Here is a 17,299-nt window from a genome sequence, read left to right on the forward strand (position 1 = left end):
CCTTTGAGGGTTTGATATTAGTGATTTTATATGCTTAAAACAACCTACTATTGATGTTGCACTTAACTGCTGTAATGTTTAAAATAATGATGCATCCAACTCGGTAACACATAGTGCCTTTAGACATTGCTGAACAATCTAAACTGATTGAGCTTCTGGTAGACTGAGCAGTCAAGATGAGATGTTCGAGTACTTTTTTGAAATGACTTACGAGGTTGTTCGATCCCAGGGTTAGAGCAGGACCCTGAGCATTAAATTCTCCTTCAAATTAGGATTTTAAAAAAGCTAGATCACAAGTATTAAAGAACCGACTTTAGGCTGCTTTTACTGGTGTTGCAAATAATTGGCTGTGGAAGTGAATAAACGCCGTCATGCAATTGCTATGTCTTTATGTTGCCCTGACATCCTGGGTGGTGGGGTGGGAAGAACAAGCAAAGCAAAACTGTAGGGCTGCTAGTGCATTAGCAGAAAGATCCGCCTCATGAGGGGCTAAATGAATATAGTTCTTGTACAATGTTGCTCTATTCGTTCTCGTTTTAATACGAACAGCACACCATCTCTCCCACTGACTAACAGTTGGTGTTTAAAACTCTGCGTGAAACAGCTTCAAGGTAAGATTCCGGCGCCGGCGTGGTAGGACTAGGAATGTTTCTTTTACGCAAATCCCCTGAATGAACCACCAACATTACTCTTTATACTGTGTTACTAAATGAAGACAATTGGACATTAAAAATTAAGAAAGCAGGAAAAGTGTTTGGCCACATGAAGTTTTATTGAGGTATAGTGATCTGACTTGAGGTAATGACTTGCATAGCGTATGAAATGCACAATTTCACATCCTAGTCTTAAAACTAATGCAAGTCTTTTGGCACAAACTATTCTGGGAAAAATGTGTGGTAAATTTCTCATTGCACATCAAGGCCTCTTTCACCCTTGTACAACAAACTTAATGGAGAAAGGCTGTCTCAAAACCCACTCCTCTCTCCCATTTTTACGATAGACTTTTTGATTCCTGCTGGAACTGTGGTGCTAAATGAAACTGTTTAATGCTAGGCTGACACTCCACATCATCCCTCCACACTTTTGAGACAACCCAACAGCTACCGAAGGGAAGGAGGGATTACTGTAGATAAACTAAAGACAGTGTAGCTAGTCCAGCAGTAATTAGTGGTTTTCTCCCCTTCTCAGCTTTGAATTTTATTAACATTCCACCTGAACTGGACTTCCAAAAAAGGGAAGAAGATTGATACTTGTCTGTGCTTATCCCTGAGGACTTTGTCTCTTAAAGAAGATGCTACAATTGGGGAGTAGCGATTGACCTAAAGTTAGAGGGGAACTTGAGTGTTAGAGCCCCTTAAATCAAAAGAATAATTCACTGTAGTCTTCTGGAAAAACAGAGGTGTGCTTAGACCTTTGCTTGCTCAAGCACACGTTCAAATTAAGATTGATTTTTTTTTTTATTCATTTAAACTAAAACAGCACATACTAAGTGATAACTTTACCAATTAAGTGCACAACCAATATGAACTCATGCTTCAACCTCTTACTCTGCATGCTGTATTTCAAGTTCATACTTTTGGTAAAGGACTACGCTGCTGGAACTTGGAAAAACTAATTTTTTAAACTGCAGCAGTTCAGCTGTATAAATTAGAATCTAACTTATGCTGTTAAAAAAACCAATTTAAAGATCCTACCGCTCACTTGCCATCTGGCCTACTCCCTTAACCATGAACTAAATTCACTTAAATATACAAGCCCATTAATAGACTGCCACATGGCCTCATAAATCATTATTTCCAACAACTAAGACCTTTTTTTTTTTTTTACGGCCTAGCTTTTTCAGGCAAATAATATCTCAAGATGAGTTGGTCTGTGTTAGGTAAATGAATTGTGAAGAGCGTGACCTAACTAGGCCTGATGGTTGGAATCAATTTGCTTTAACATTACCAATCCTGGGGGAAATACATTTTTGGTGAGCTACCCAGTCAAACCAGAAAATGGCTAATTTCCAGAGCTGGTAGAAATCAGTCGATACAGTAGGAAAGGTCTGCTAAAAGGTATTTCTTACACGTGCTAAAACCAGCATTACATAAAATCACCCACCCAATAAAAAAACACAATCTTTAAAAACCAAATAGATGACTATCAAAATAGAAAAAGCGGAAACTCCTGAGGTAAGGTAAAATTTAGATACTTTTCTTTAAAAAAATAGTTGTATAAGAAATTCAGGTGCTTTTAAAAAAATTTCCTTCTGGCAATATATATGTTAAATTATACCACTTGTTTCAACTGGCTGAATGTATAAACAATAGTGTACACTGATTCACCAAGAGGAAAATTTAAAAAGTACAAAAATCAGTCAGTTCATATATGTACAAGTTACCAAAAAAAACCCTTCATTGTCTGTGGATCAGCTCCTGCCTTCGTTAGAAGAATTCTCAATTTCTTCACTGTGCTGTGGGCAACTGGGCAATGCCTCAGTTGAGAATTGACAATGTTCACTTCCCCAAGTAACTCGCTGGGTATAAAACAAAATATAAGCTTGTGCCTTGCATACTTCTTCCATAGTGCACAGATTGAGCTTGGAATCGTTGCAGTGTACCCAGAATCCTACAAGGCAAAATTGTGCAAGTCACTTAAATCGCTATTTTTTTAAAAAAAGCATAACTTTTCCATAGCACTTACACAATGCCGACTGAACGTATGAAGTCAAATGATAGACTTGATAATGGGACGAAGTAATGAACTCTTTTCAGGTAAATCCTAATCGGAAGAAACCGTTCCATCATCATCATCGATCGTATTTATTGAGCACTGTACGAAGCGCTTGGGAAGTACAAATTGGCAACATATAGAGACAGTCCCTGCCCAACAGTGGGCTCACAGTCAGACTGTTTCACAAGTTTGACTTCATCCTACTCTAAAATTGTCTTTAAATGACCTTGATGAAGCCTGAAAATAGAGGAGTTTCTTGGCATGTGTGGCGTGTCACCACTTAGTGATTGGCTAGTCCTGTGTGGGGGCACCTCAACTGTTAGGTGTAGAAGGGTCTTCCCGGAGTTTCCCTAACCATGGTGTATGAACACAGTCACAAAAACAGATCGGGCTGGATTATAGCAAATTGGTTCACGTAGTTAATCCTCAAAAGCTTTGCAGGCTCGATCTTTTGCAGAAAAGGTCTTTGCCGCCCTCGGGGCCTCTCCTGACTGAAGGGTCAAGCCCAGGAGCAAATCCTGAGACTTGTACTAAGAGCAGTTCTCCGGGGCACTGGTAAACCCCTACTCCACAACCTTAGTCAATGACAGGCCTTTCTGGTTCACTGGCACTGCCACTGCAAGCTTTTATTGTACACCCAGTTCTTCTGTGAAGCTGCGGTTACATTCTTGTAGCACCCCACATTAGAAAGCAGATGTTTTCCGACCACTGCTGCATACCCGGGCACAGTGGCTTCTTCTGAACCCGTGTTGCACAGTAACCCGACGGGTGTGTTGCGGAAGAACGTTCCCTAACTTTGCCCTCGGGCCGTGAGCACAACTATTGGAGGGGCTGATCTAAAACGGGCCAGCGTATCTATGCTAATATCGCTGCCGGGACGGTGGGAGGAGCGTCGTAGCCCAAGCTTTTCCCACTAAGGACGCGGGTCTTTCTAAGGCTACCTCGCTGGTAAGTGCTATTCTATTTATTCTATTTATTTTGTTAGTATGTTTGGTTTTGTTCTCCGTCTCCCCCTTTTAGACTGTGAGCCCACTGTTGGGTAGGGACTGTCTCTATATGTTGCCAATTTGTACTTCCCAAGCGCTTAGTACAGTGCTTGGCACATAGTAAGCGCTCAATAAATACGATTGATGATGATGATGATGCTAGCTGGAAAGAATTAAGTCCCTAGCTCGTGATTCCATCCGCTATTTGAACGGGCCTCGGCACAGCTGGGATTAGGCAGGACTCTTCTTCATCCTTACCTCCTTCTGAGTTGTAGCAGTAGGCGGTGTAGTGTCCTGAGCCAAATCCTTTTCCGTGATGCATCACCACAGCAGACAGATCGTACATAAAACACTCCGGCGTGAGGGATTTGACCGACTCCCTGCAGCAATAGGGCTCCATGTTGAGAATTTCATCAAAGCTCACGTGCACTCCTATTTTCTCTCGATGGTTACGTCCCGACCACCTGCGAAACCACGTTTTAAAAAGTTACAACAGGGAAATCATCTTTTTCAGTGTCGCTCACCATTTCCTGACCACATGAAAGCGCTGCTACACATTTGCTTCCTCATTTTAGCTGCATAGACTTTCAGATGGGGTCTGGATAATGTCCTGGACAAGAAGCCTATAATGGATTATTAAAGGGAAAGTTAAGGATGTTCGATAAGACATCCATAACCGTAACCTTGTACATGTTTACTATTCTATTTATTTTATTTAGGCCTCCTATCCTGTGCTTTAATTCTATTTTTTCTTACCATTTTGACACCTGTCTCCATGTTTTGTTGTATGTCTCCCCCTTCTAGACTGTGAGCCCATTGTTGGGTAGGGATCGTCTCTATGTTGCCAACTCGTACTTCCCAAGCACTTAGTACAGTGCTCTGCACACAGTAAGCACTCAATACGATTGAATGAATGAATTCAGACTGATGTTGAAGAGAGTAGCCAGCACACGATTCTTCCAAGTATCTTCTTGCAGTACAGGGTTGTGTAAACCACTGGACTATCCCAATAATGGCACTGCCCAGGTTCTTAGTAGCTTAAAGGAGGGGGAAAAAAAGGCAGTAAGTCCATTCCCCCTTCCTCTTTAATCTTTTCTTTTTTTCTTCAGTTCTCTGGGCACAGAAAGCTAGTCAATATCTAAAACTCCAGGATACAAAATACATCCTTGGGAGACAATTTCTGGTGAACTCTTACATAGCAAATATGGATCAAATTTAATCAATCAATCGTATTTATTGAGCGCTTACTCTGTGCAGAGCACTGTACTAAGTGCTTGGGAAGTTGGCAACATATAGAGACAGTCCCTCCCCAACAGTGAGCTCACAGTCTAAAAGGGGGAGACAGAACAAAACCAAACATACTAACAAAATAAAATAGAATAGATATGTACAAGTAAAATAAATAGAGTAATAAATATGTACAAACATATTACAATTTAGTATTCCACAGGGATGATGGCAGAGTTTTGTGAATCCCAAAGGCTGCCTCAGAAATCAGGGTTTGTCTGTCATGGATAATGGTTCCTAAGAATGGGGATATCAATCAATCTGGGCAGCAGGGTGAGGTCTGGACTAAAGTGAGGAGAGACAGGGGGAAGGGAGGTTAGCAAGGTCGTCTACAGTGATGGGAAAGCCAGAGGAAGGACAAGGTTTGGGTGGAAAGATGAGGAGTTCTCTTTTGGACATGTTAAGTTTGAGGTGTTGGTGGGATATCCAAGTAAAGATGTCCCGAAAGTGGAAAGAAAGAGGAGATTCCAGAGTGAGCAGGGAATGTGTCTGTTGCTGTACTGTACTCTCCCATGCACTTAACAGAGTGCTTTGCACACAGTAAATGCTGAATAAATCCGAATGAATGAATGAGCGCTCAGGACTAGAGATGGAGATTTGGGAATCACCTGCATAGAGATGGCAGTGGAAGCCACGAGAGTGAATGAGTCCTCCAAAGGAGTGGGTTCAGATGGAAAATACAAGGGGCTCCAGAACTGATTCTCGAGGTACTCCCACTGTTAGGGGGTGAGAGACAGAGGAGCCCACGAAAAAAAGAGAGTGTCAGTGAAGCCGAGTTCGGACGATATATCCAGAAGGAGGTGGTCCACGGGGTCAAAGGCAGCCAAGAGGTTGAGAAAGATTAGAGTGGAGTAGCTAGAATCGTTGGATTTGGCAAGAGGGAGATCGCTGGTGACCACTGAGAGGGTAAAGTGGGAGAATCAAGATTGGGAGAAAGCCTGTTCCAAGGGAAGGACTATCTCGGGTGTACAACCTTGTTCTGGGCCAGTCAAAAGAATTGTGGGGCTGGGTTGGTAATTCAGGTTGCTCAGGAGGAGGGAGAGGTTAGACGGGAACAAGGACAGTGGTTGCGGTTCCCAAGAACTGCATACAAGGTCCACAATGGGAAAACTGGTAAAATGGGGATAAGAATACCCAATTCTTCACCTCTTCAACTGTGAGGGACATGGGACAAGGACCATGCTTGATCTGATTATCTTGTATTTACCACAGTACTTGGCATGTAGTAAGCACTTGATTATGTCTACCATTACTACTAACTGCCAGCTAAAATATTTTTAAGAGATATTCTGGGGAATAGTAAAATAATTGTATTAAATAGCTTTAACTGCAAATATCTTAAAGCCAGCACGCGCTTCTCAATTGATCAAAGATATTTGAGTGCTTACTGTGTGCAGAGAGCACGGTAATAAGCACTTTAGGTTATTAAAATATTAAGTTTATGATGTAGGTACAGCTGCCAACTTTAAGCCAGTCGTCTGTACAAAAATCTTGTGAAATGACGATAATACTAACCTGAATCGTTTGAGGTGTAGTCTCAGAATTTGAGGTAGTCGACACACCATAAGCTGTTTCTGTGCTTCTGTAAGTATAACTGGTTTTGAGGAAAACTTCCTGCGTTTTGCTGTAAAGGAGCCAACACAAGGATAGTATGCTTAGATTTCAAGTGGGCATTTTCGGAGCACGACTAAAAAGGAAACTGGTAGAAAGGATTACCATTCCTCATTTTGATGCCACTGCTAATCCAGCAAAAAGTGAACTTCACAACACTCATACATATGCCCTAGATTTATTTAATACCCGCTTGTCATTCAACTACATCTTATGCAGTTCTGAAAATCTTTGTTGGGCTAACGCTGTGCATTAGTAGGACAAATTTCAGTTTTCCTTTCTCTAGAAACTTTTCCAAAAGAATCACAGAGTGATATCCAATTCTAAAAGCCTACTTGTTCAGTGGTTAAGTACAGCCTCCCCTCTGTAGTTCCTCACTAAAAACAAAATCAAACCAATATAAAGCATTTAGACCAGTGTCTCTCAAATAGGATGAACAGAAGGTTTCTGTGCAGCCACAGTAACACAGAAAAACTGAGAAAGGCACTAACTTTCAATACTGTGTTTTACTGGTTTGACTACTTTTCATTATCAGCATAATTTCTGTGGCTACAAGTGGCCAAAGATAATTGTTCTTCTTTGAGAACCCATTTGGATTCCATGAACCACAAATTTTTAAACAGCAGAAGGGTGATACCTAAATGAAATTTTTCCTCTCCTGCCAGTCTGTGGGACTAACCACCGGCTGCTGGTAGAAACAGATGAAAGAGTCCTTCAAACTATTTACATTTTCAACCCTGATGGGTAGCATGCTGAAAAGCAGCGTGGCAGAGTGTAGAGAGCACCGACCTGGGACTCAGAAGGACCTGGGTTCTCATCCTGGCTCCGACACTTGTCTGCTGTGTGACCTTGGGCAAGTCACTTCGCTTCTCTGTGCCTCAGTTCCCTCATCTGTCAAATGGGGATTGAAACTGTGAGCATCACATGGGACAAGGACAACCCGATTAGCTTGTATCCACCCCAGTGCTTAGAAATCACCTAACAAATAATAATAATGGTGATGATGGTATGTGTTAAGCGCTTACCATGTGGCAGGCACTTAGTACAGTGCCTGCCACCTTAGTATAATTATCTACCATCACTATTACCTTTGCATCCCAAATCAGATGTAGACAAATATGTTGTCATCATACAAGGATTTCAGCAATCAGCCTATAGTTTTCACTGAAATACAAGCACTTCAATCAGTGGTATTTATTGAGCACTTACTGTATATACAGCTTGGGAGAGTACACTATAGTAGAGGTGACAGATACGATTCCTGCACGCAAGGAGTTTACAGTCTGGTCTGGAGACAGACATTAAAATAAACAGATAAGGGAAATGGCAGACCTTAAGGCTAAGTGCTGGGGGGTGTAGGGGGGGGCAGTATGAAAGTGCTTTAAGAGGTACAGACCCACAGCAATGCAGAAGGGAGGATGAACAGGATGGGGAAAATGAGGGATTAGTCGGGGAAGGCCTCTTGGAGGAGATGTGGTTTTAATAGATTTCTCCTACAAAGGAGTAATAACAAAAATAATAATTGTGGCATTTGTTAAGTGCTTACTCTATGCCAAGACTGGGGTTGACACAAAATAATCGGGTCACACACGGGGCTCACGGTCTAAGGAGGAAGAACAGGTACTGAATCCTCGTTGTGCAGATGGGGGAACTGAGGCACAGAGAAGTGACTTGCCCAAGGACACACAGCAGACTAGAGCTGGGTGGAGCTAGGACTAGAATCCAGGTGGTCCTCTGATTCCCAGACCCCCACCAGACCATGCTGCTTCTTCGCTCCAGAAGGTTACAGAAAGCAAACCCTAAAACTCCCCTTGTTTATCTGACACTAAGCAGCACTTATGAGCCTTGGAGGGGACTCAATTAGCCACTGCTTAAAGTCTATTTGTACTAAGCAACTAATTTTTCGTAAGTGTTAATACTAATGAATGAACTTCTGGAGGAGCTGCTTTATGTTAAAGCCAAAGGTAACTCTGTTCCCTTGTTCTTTGTGTTTCTAGTAAAATCAAGCTCTACACAGTCACGTTCTGGCAGGAATGCCTGAACTTTGAAGAGGGATAGTATGTAAAAAGCAAGGTAATAGTTCCTTCGCAGAAAGTTTATCAGTTAATATTTTATGCACAGAACACATACTCACTGTTACACTGGTCACACGCATAAATCCTCCCCTCTAAAGCTTCGGTTTCTGTGAATTTGGCCAACATTTCCGTAACCAGACACGGATACTGGGAGACCATTTCTTTTCCATTGCAGTGGTATCTTTCTGGAAATTCCAATGAAAGGTCCCAGAAAGGTTCTACTGTATTTGACTTGTTATCACATGCAAGACATGTTACCTGTCAATAAAAATACTAGGTTGGTATCATGTAAAACACTTATCCCCCAACCACCATCTTTCACCGTGCCTTGGACTCAATAAAAAAAAAAAAAAAAGACTCTCATACGAAAATATTTTATACTCTTTTTCCCTCCCAGACAAGCAGCTTGCTAAATACTAAATTGTGCCAAATGATCGTCACAATCCTCCCTACACTGAATACTGGCTGTATACTACAGTACATAAACCCCACCAAATTACTACTGTTTATGTGCCTGTAGACAGAAACAGGGGGGCCAGTCCACGCTTGCAGGAGTGCAGGGTTGCCAAAACATACTTTGAACATTAAGGATGTCCCAGCAATTTCTCCCCCACTACCTTTTTGCTCAGAATGGTGAGGTGCCCAGAGATCAGCTTGGATGATGATGATGATGCCATTTATTAAGCGCAAAGCCATTTAAGCCATTTATTATGTGCAAAGCACTGTTCTAAGCGCTGGGGAGGTTACAGGGTGATCAGGTTGTCCCACGGTCACAGCCTTCATCCCCATTTTACAGATAAGGTAACTGGCACAGAGAAGTTAAGTGACTTGCCCGAAGTCACACAGCTGACAATCGGAAGAGCCGGGATTGGATGAATTTCTACCGTGGCTACTTATGACTTGCTCGATATTAAACGTATTCCACTTGTTTTCGTAGTCTCGCTGCTCTGTGATTCGGGCCTCCCCTGGACTGTGAGCCTGGAACTGAGTCTTAAAAGAATCTCTTGTAATCCCCATTTGTACCAAATGAAACTTATTTCCAGCACTACCCTCCACACACAGTATTTTGCAAAGCCTACGGGAAGCATTTTTCAAGTGTTACTAATAATCCCCAGAACTCAAGGCTATCACCTCCAGATTCAACAAGATACATACATCACAAATGATAAAATTTCATTTTCTATTTCAAGGGTGCAGAATTCTGGGAGCCAGACATCTCATAGGAAGACCCACTGTAACCCTACACAGCGAGTTTCCTTTGAAAAAGGCTCTTTTTAGTAATTAATGGGAACCTTTTTTTTTTTGGTCCCTTTTTCTGAGTGATGATAATAAAGGTTAAATCTATTGGTAGAGTATGGTCATGGCTCCAGGACTATTATATTAAAGCTTATTTTCAGACTGCTCAAATTGGTTCTTAATAATAGAGTAGGCATTTTTCATTTCCAAGTAAACAGAGGGTGGGTGCTCTGCACACAGTAAGTGCTCAATAAATACGATTGATTGATTGGGTGAAGACTTCAGAAATAACTCATTCCATTAAGCAGGGAGTTATAGCAACTGATAATTTTGCTTCTTGTAAACTTTCTACGGCTCATTTCACAGGATGCAAGATATATCTGAGATCCCTGCCTAGTAGACCAAAAGTACATTGACTATGCTGCTAAGACACAACCACAGAGAAAAAAGACAAGTTATCATTGGCACTAGTAACAACAACCATTTCATCAACACTTGTAGAGTGAGAGTGTTTATTTCTATTGCCTGTACCACCAGTTCTCCTACAATGTGGAGGTTCTTGCAGAATCCCACATTAAGGAAAGCTCACATTGTTTGTACCCACCCCTTCTCAACGCCAGGCACACCACTGTTGCCGCGAATTCTGTGTCATGCTACAACTGGGCAGATGCACACTGTCGGAAAAATGGTTCCTAATTCAGCTCCGTTGTCAATCCAAAACTTGAGGTCATAGATTAATTTCTCCTTTTGCCCATAACCTACATCTACTTGTACCAAAAATTTAAGGGTTTAACACCTCCCTTGTCCTTAAAAGTTAAAGGCATTTCTGAATATAAACACTAAATCCACCTTGATGTATCGAAGTGGATCTTAAATCTCATAGTGGTCCTGCTGCTAAAGTGAGTTCTTGTCCCTTGAGGAAATAAGATGACATTTAGCTACTAAAACGTATTTAGACATTTCTACCAAATAATTTTTACCCATCACACTTCACTATCCACCACAATTTGAAATATTTTAGAAACCAAAACCCATATTCAGTCCATCACCAATCCTATCGGTTCTTCCTCCTCAACATTTCCAGAATTCACCCGTTCCTCTCCAGGCATCTCATATCTCTACTTCATTACTGCACTGGCCTTCTTGATGACCTCCCAGTCCCTAATCGCCTCCCTTGCTGAGTTCATACTTCACTCTGCTGCCCAGATCATTTTTTCTTTGCACAATTTCCCATTTCCTCAAATACCTCTAATGGTTGCCCACGTTAAGCAGGGACTCAAGATCACTCACTGACTTTAAGGCACACTTCCCCACTAGTTATCAATCAATGGCATTTATTGAGCACTTAATGCATGCAGAGCACTAGTCTGCATGCTTGGGAGAGTACAAGCACGACCTGGGACAAGTCACTTCACTTCTCTATGCCTCAGTTACCTCATCTGTAAAACGGGGATTGAGACTGTGAGCCCCACATGGGTCAGGGATTGTGTCCAACTCGATTTGCTTGTATCCACCTCGGCGCTTAGAACAGTGCTCGGCACACAGTAAGCGCTTAACAAATATCATTATTATTATTACAATGCAACAGAGTTGGTAGATATTTCTGCCCACGAGGACCTTATAAATCTAGATGGGAAGAAAGACGTTAAAATGAGTTACAGATACGGAAAGGGGCAGAATACAGTGCTATGTACATTAAGAGTGGTGGGGCTGGGATGAGTATCAAAGTGATTAAGGGGTAAACACGTGCATAGGCAATGTGGTTGGGAGGGCAAATAGGCTGGGGAAAAAAGAAAGGAAGGATTCTCGGAGAAGACATGATTTTAGAAGGGTTTTGAAGATGGGGAATGTGGTTAGTCAGACATGAAATGGGAGGGAGTTCCAGGCCCAGGGAGGATGTGAGCAAGGGGTTGGTGATAAGAGGCAGATGGAGGTACAGCAAAAAGGTTGGTGCTAGCAGTACTTACTTTCACTTCACCACAGCTCTCACTTTTCATCTCCCTGGAAATAACCTGGGCTTCTTTCATTTATCTTCCTTCACCAATCAATCAATCAATCGTATTTATTGAATGCTTACTGAGTGCAAAGCACTACTAAGCGCTTGGGAAGTACAAGCTGGCAACATATAGAGACAGTCCCTACCCAACAGTGGGCTCACAGTCACTTATATTTGCATCTTATCTTCCATCACTATACTGCATCTTATCTTCCTTCACATATATGCATCTTATATCTTTCATCACTTATATCTATATCTTATATTTTCCATCACATATTTGCATCTTATATCTTCCAACACACATCTTGTATCATATCTTCCATCACACATCTTCCATCTTCTATCTTTCATCACACTTCCTTCAGGTCTTTCCAGTTTATACCCCTTTCACCATTAGCACTTAGGCATTGAATGTTTTATAATCTACTGCTTCCTCCTAGCTGTAATTTACTACACATTGTCTGTTTCCCTTGCTAGACTTTTAGCGCCGTGAGGGCAGGGATTGTGTCTGCTCTTCAAATTCCACTGAACTCTCCCAAGTGCTTAGTACACTTTCCTACGCACAATAGTTGCTCAACAAACATTACTGACTTAGTGACTGGCAACAGACACAACGACGAAAGGAGGTAAATAAACTACATTTGTTTAAGAACAGATATGCTAATTCTGTTGTACTCTCCCAAGGGCTAAGTACAGTGCTCTGTACAAAGTAAGCACTCAAATCCCATTGATTGATTGATCTGATTTGGGCCCACATTCCCAACCTTTTAACAAGCCTGATTTTGTAAGTAAATCAAAGTTCAATCTTCATTTTAATAGGAGAAACTCACTTGATGTTTGGGACACACTGTTTTAGCCTAAAAGTTCACTATACTGAAACCAATTAACTTGAAGATAAAAACTGCTCAAAAGGAAGACGTTTTGTGGTATGTGTTCAAACTGATTCACTATATACAAACTAGCCCCTGTTAAAACCAGAAGTATTCATGCTGAATATGGTGCTTTTAGTTGAGTATTTTCACTCCTTAAAACCTTTAGAATTTTGCTTCCTTTCTGATATGGGGTTAGGAAAGTCAAAAGATTTCTACAGTTATGATTCTGCTACCAGCAGTACCACGACTACTTCTAAGAAAGAAACACATAAGATGAAAAACATGATTCCTGGCCTCGAGGGGTTCACAGTCTAAGACTAGGTGGCTGGTGAGAGGAGAGGAGGAGGGAAAGGAAGTATTAGCAACAGACACCTAAGGAAAGGCAAACCAAAATACCACAGAGACAGAAAATAACAAATGTGAAATGAGCAGCAGGATTTTAGGCTCATGACCAAGTGGAAAGAGCATAGGCTTAGGAGTGAGAGGACCTGGGTTCTAATCCCAGCTCCAGTGCTTCCCTGCTGTGTGACCCTGGGTAAGTCATTTCACCGTGCCTCAGTCACCTCATCTGTAAAATGGGGATTAAGACTGTGAGCCCCATGTGGGACATGGACTGTGTTTAACCTAATTATCTTATATCTACCCCAGCACTTAAATCAGGCTTGGCATATAGTAAGCGCTTAAATACCATAACAACACATAGCTCAGCCTCATCTCAGAAGTCAGACGGGTGGCCTGGCTGGTGACCGCCTCAACATTTGGTAGGTCTGATGCAGATGGTTGAATCCTTCTGGGGCTGAAGCACAGAACCATGCAAACTCCAGGGTCCCAAGCGAGGAGCAACATTCTTTTCAGGCCTACAAACTCACATTTTCACTATGCCTAATCTGTTCTTCAGGCCTTACAAGCAACCAACATTTCCTTAAGGGTCTTGTAGGAACTGTGAACTAGGCTTCTCAGCCCCTGGCGGCTTTGTTGGCTCCTGGTTTATGGCCTCACGTCTACCTGGTCTATTGTATTATTATTATTACGGTATTTACTGAGCGCTTACTATATGTCAAGCACTGTTCTAAGCACTGGGGTGGATCCAAGCTAATCAGGTTGTCCTACGTGGTGCTCACAGGCTTAATTCGTGATCCATGCAGCAGAGCCAAGTATGGACTGGAGAGGGGAGAGGCAGGAATTCAGGAAGTCTGTGAGGAGTCTGATGCAGTAGTCAAGGTGGGATAGGGTAAATGCGGCAGCCATTTGGATAGAGAGGAAGGGGCAGATTTTAGCAATGTCGTGAAGGTGGTACTGACAGGATTTGGTGACATGAATATGTGGGTGGATGAGCGATGAGTTGAGGTTTACGGGCTTGTGAGATAGGGAGGACAGCGTTATTGTCTATGGTGATGGGAAAGACGGGGAGGATAGGGTTTGGGTGGGAAGATAAGGAGTTCAGTTGGAGATGTCATGGGACACCCAGGTATAGATGTCCTGCAGGCAGGAGGAAATGCAAGACCGCAGGAAAGGAGGGAGGTCTGGACTGGAGATGTAGATTTGGAAGTCATCTCCATAGAGATGAAGTCATGGGAGCAAATGAGTTCTCTAAGAGAGTGAGTATAGATAGGGAAAAGAAGGAGATCCAGAACTAAACCTTGAGGGACCCCTACTGCCAGAGGGTGGGAGGCAGAGGAGAAGCCACAAAAGAAACTGAGGCACCTCCAAGTCAGGTGCTACGACACCTTAAATTTAAATCTCTACAAATTCACTGGCATTTTTTCACCAAAGAAACAGAGCAAACATTTCCAGCCTCTCCCTGCAAAGGAGTTACAAAGATGACCTCAGCACACCCTCGCTTCTTCTCTCCTGTAGCCCGTACCAACAAGTCAAAAACAATAAAAAATATTCATTCATTCATTCATTCCTGAGCATCCACAGGATGCCTACTCCTGCACTAGGGACCAAAATGCCTCTGGGCTGACATGGGGTAGGAAGCCTAGGCTTTCAATACGTGTCTGGAACTAAGCGAGCAAGGGAATGCAGCTTCAAACTGCAAATTAGGTGATAGGAGAGCTTCTAGTCCAAAATGAAAGATTAAGGTCGCCGTGTTTAATGACGACATCAGCACGGAAAATGCTGCTACGGTCTGAATCTTTGCTCGGTTAATGTTTTACAGCTCATCTTTTTGGGCCCTATACTCTTGCAGAATGTACTTCAACTTAAAATCCTAGATGCAAAGAGGGTACCCCCATCCCTCTTTTACAACTGGCTTACAGCACTCTGAATCAAGACATTCCCCAAAAAAGCAAAAGACTCAAAACCAAAAGAATCCCTACCTGACTGAGAAGCTGTCCGTGAAAAATGGTATTCACCACATTCAGAACTCGTTTTATAAGTTTCCTTTGAGAACTGGGAATAAGAGCAGGGTATCCAGTACCGGTTGCCTCCAGTTCATGCTGTACTTTATCCAAAAGTTCACAAAGGAATTCCTGAGCATCTTGTTGGGCGTAGCCGCGAAAGGCCGGTATCAGTCTCCACACCGAGTGGAGCATAGCGAAAGGAGACACCAATGCCCACTTTCCGGACCACATAACTTGGAAGAGAGTATGCAGTTCATGACAAAGTGAAATGTACTTTGAACTGGGCTCCCTGGGCTGAATAAGTTCCATGTTTCTACTTTTCGATGCCCCGCCGCTCAAGCCCGAAGATAAACTTGGACGCCTGGAGAGCGGGGAGCCGGTCACTTTCTCTGGGTTCTCCTGTGCTGGAATCGCTGAATCGGAGCCGGGCGGGGGTTTACATGAGGATCTCGTTTTCCCACCAGCAGCCGTAGCCAGCAGCTCTTGGGTCTGGTTCAGGTCGAGCTTTAGAAAGCACTGCCGAAAAATCAGCAGGTGACTCAAAACTTGCAGAACGGAATTCATGTAGCAGGTGTTGCCCAAATTTCTCAGTCCGGTTACACCGGGAGTCACCGTCGGCCTTCGTTTAACTGGAGACTCGCCTATCTTTTGGGGCTTTATTTCGCCTGAGGTAGATAGTTGGGTTGGTTTCGCCGGTGAGGCTGGGACGTGAGGTGACGCCGCGTTCTCGAAGGCCGACGTGGCCTGGCGCTGCAAGCGAGAGCTCTTCCTCGGAGGCAATCGCTCCATCTCTGCCCTCAACTGCCGCTTCAGCTCTTGCCGTCTTTTCCTCACTTCCTCCCTTTTGGCTTCTGCTTCTTCCCGCAGCCTTTCCTCTTCCAGTACCTTTCTCCCCATGGGGGTCTGTTCAAACCAAAATCGAAACACTTTGCCCATTAAAGTATGCCTCCTGTGCCAGAGAGCGGTAAACATTTGATCTTCGTTGCGAAGCAGAGCTTGGGCGCCGCCGTGGGAAAGGTAAGAGTCATCGCCTGCCCCCATAGACCGCAGAATCCTTCCACTGCGAGTGGTGCAGTCGTAATTCTGACTCTTGATGGCACTCAGCGTACTCCGCAGCAGTTTCAGGTCCCCGGTCGCGTTATCATTCAGGACGTAGTCGTCGCACAGGTAGCAGAACACGTACAGCTCGTTCACCTCCAACGCAACGGGATGACTGCTCTCCTGAAAGTGCTTCAGCGCATGCTCTTCGATGTACCTTCCACAAGCCACGTGGGAGCAGCTGAGGCAGGCCCACACTGACTCTGTAGTATTACAGTCCACACAATGCCACTTCTGAGGGTTGAGTATGGAATGGTCCTGGGCAAGCCGCAGTCGCCCAACGTGTTTGCACTTATCCATTGTTAATAGTTATGCCGTCCGCCTGAGAAACATAATCCGAGTTTCCCCTCCGCACCGCTCGGCTCTGAAAACACAAAACAAAGAGGTGGCTTTCATTTGTACGACCATCGGCTATTTTTCGAGTTTAAAAGAGAAATTCTACAAACTGCTTTTTTCCTCTCTGACGCACACCCGTTTTTGAATGCAACAGCCAGTGTGTAGTAGATTACAAGATTTCTCCATCATCTCATGGTATTGTCTAATTATATATTTTTCAATGGCTTCCACCTGCCCCATTTGGAGCTATCTTAACCTGCAGAATGCTTAGTGGGCAGGTGACTGCCCATCTGCTCTGACTTAGACAAATAATAATAAAAAAAAAGTTACATTACTGTTGTGAAGGCTTCTCTGGCTGCCAAGTAGTTTCCAAGTATAATTAGAAGAAGTGACTGAACTCCAAAACGGGGGTGGCAAAGCCTCACGAAGAGCAACCAACAAAAAACATGTCCCAGAGTTGCAGCTGGAATAACACCGATATAAAAATTTTGTGTTTCTTGTGTTTATTCTTCATTCTTTGAGAGCCTGGGGCTGAAAGTAAAAAAAAAAATCTTTACAGGGAGCAGGGGGAAAGGGAGGGTGGTGATGGGGGCAGCAAACAAGACAGGCCAGGGCTGGAGCAATGGCAAACAGCAGGCCAACGTGATAAAAAATGATTTCCTGGCTGGAATGGTCATTCTGGCAATTTTGTTTTGCCGGGACTGAATCCCACTATGTTCCTGTTTACTTACGCTCTTGA

General features: G+C 43.1%; 1 protein-coding gene across 3 annotated transcripts; it reads right to left on the bottom strand.

Annotated features, from left to right (window-relative positions):
• Positions 1–1,666: 1,666 nt before the first annotated feature.
• Positions 1,667–17,086, bottom strand: USP44 (ubiquitin specific peptidase 44). 3 transcript variants are annotated; one of them, XM_038756717.1, is made up of 6 exons: positions 16,896–17,086; positions 15,103–16,588; positions 8,734–8,932; positions 6,504–6,612; positions 3,960–4,165; positions 1,667–2,610 (listed from the first exon to the last, which is right to left on the bottom strand). In XM_038756717.1, the coding sequence occupies exons 2-6, from the start codon at positions 16,522–16,524 to the stop codon at positions 2,411–2,413; spliced, it is 2,136 nt and encodes a 711-aa protein (XP_038612645.1). In that variant the 5' UTR covers positions 16,525–16,588; positions 16,896–17,086; the 3' UTR covers positions 1,667–2,410. The 3 variants fall into 3 exon arrangements, with proteins under 3 accessions (XP_038612645.1, XP_038612646.1, XP_038612647.1); XM_038756718.1 differs by having other exon boundaries at positions 16,891–17,086; XM_038756719.1 differs by lacking the exon at positions 16,896–17,086 and having other exon boundaries at positions 15,103–16,603.
• Between the last annotated feature and the right edge of the window lie 213 nt (positions 17,087–17,299).

Source organism: Tachyglossus aculeatus, chromosome 14 (genome assembly GCF_015852505.1).
Source record: "Tachyglossus aculeatus isolate mTacAcu1 chromosome 14, mTacAcu1.pri, whole genome shotgun sequence".
Taxonomy (NCBI): Eukaryota; Metazoa; Chordata; class Mammalia; order Monotremata; family Tachyglossidae; genus Tachyglossus; species Tachyglossus aculeatus.

Coding starts and splice junctions, on each gene's coding strand:
- USP44 (XM_038756717.1), bottom strand. CDS start 16,524: ATGGATAAGTGCAAACACGTTGGGCGACTGCGGCTTGCCCAGGACCAT. Junction 8,933..15,102: donor ACGGACAGCTTCTCAGTCAG/GTAGGGATTCTT, acceptor TTTTATTGACAG/GTAACATGTCTTGCATGTGA. Junction 4,166..6,503: donor CTACACCTCAAACGATTCAG/GTTAGTATTATC, acceptor GTGGTTTCGCAG/GTGGTCGGGACGTAACCATC.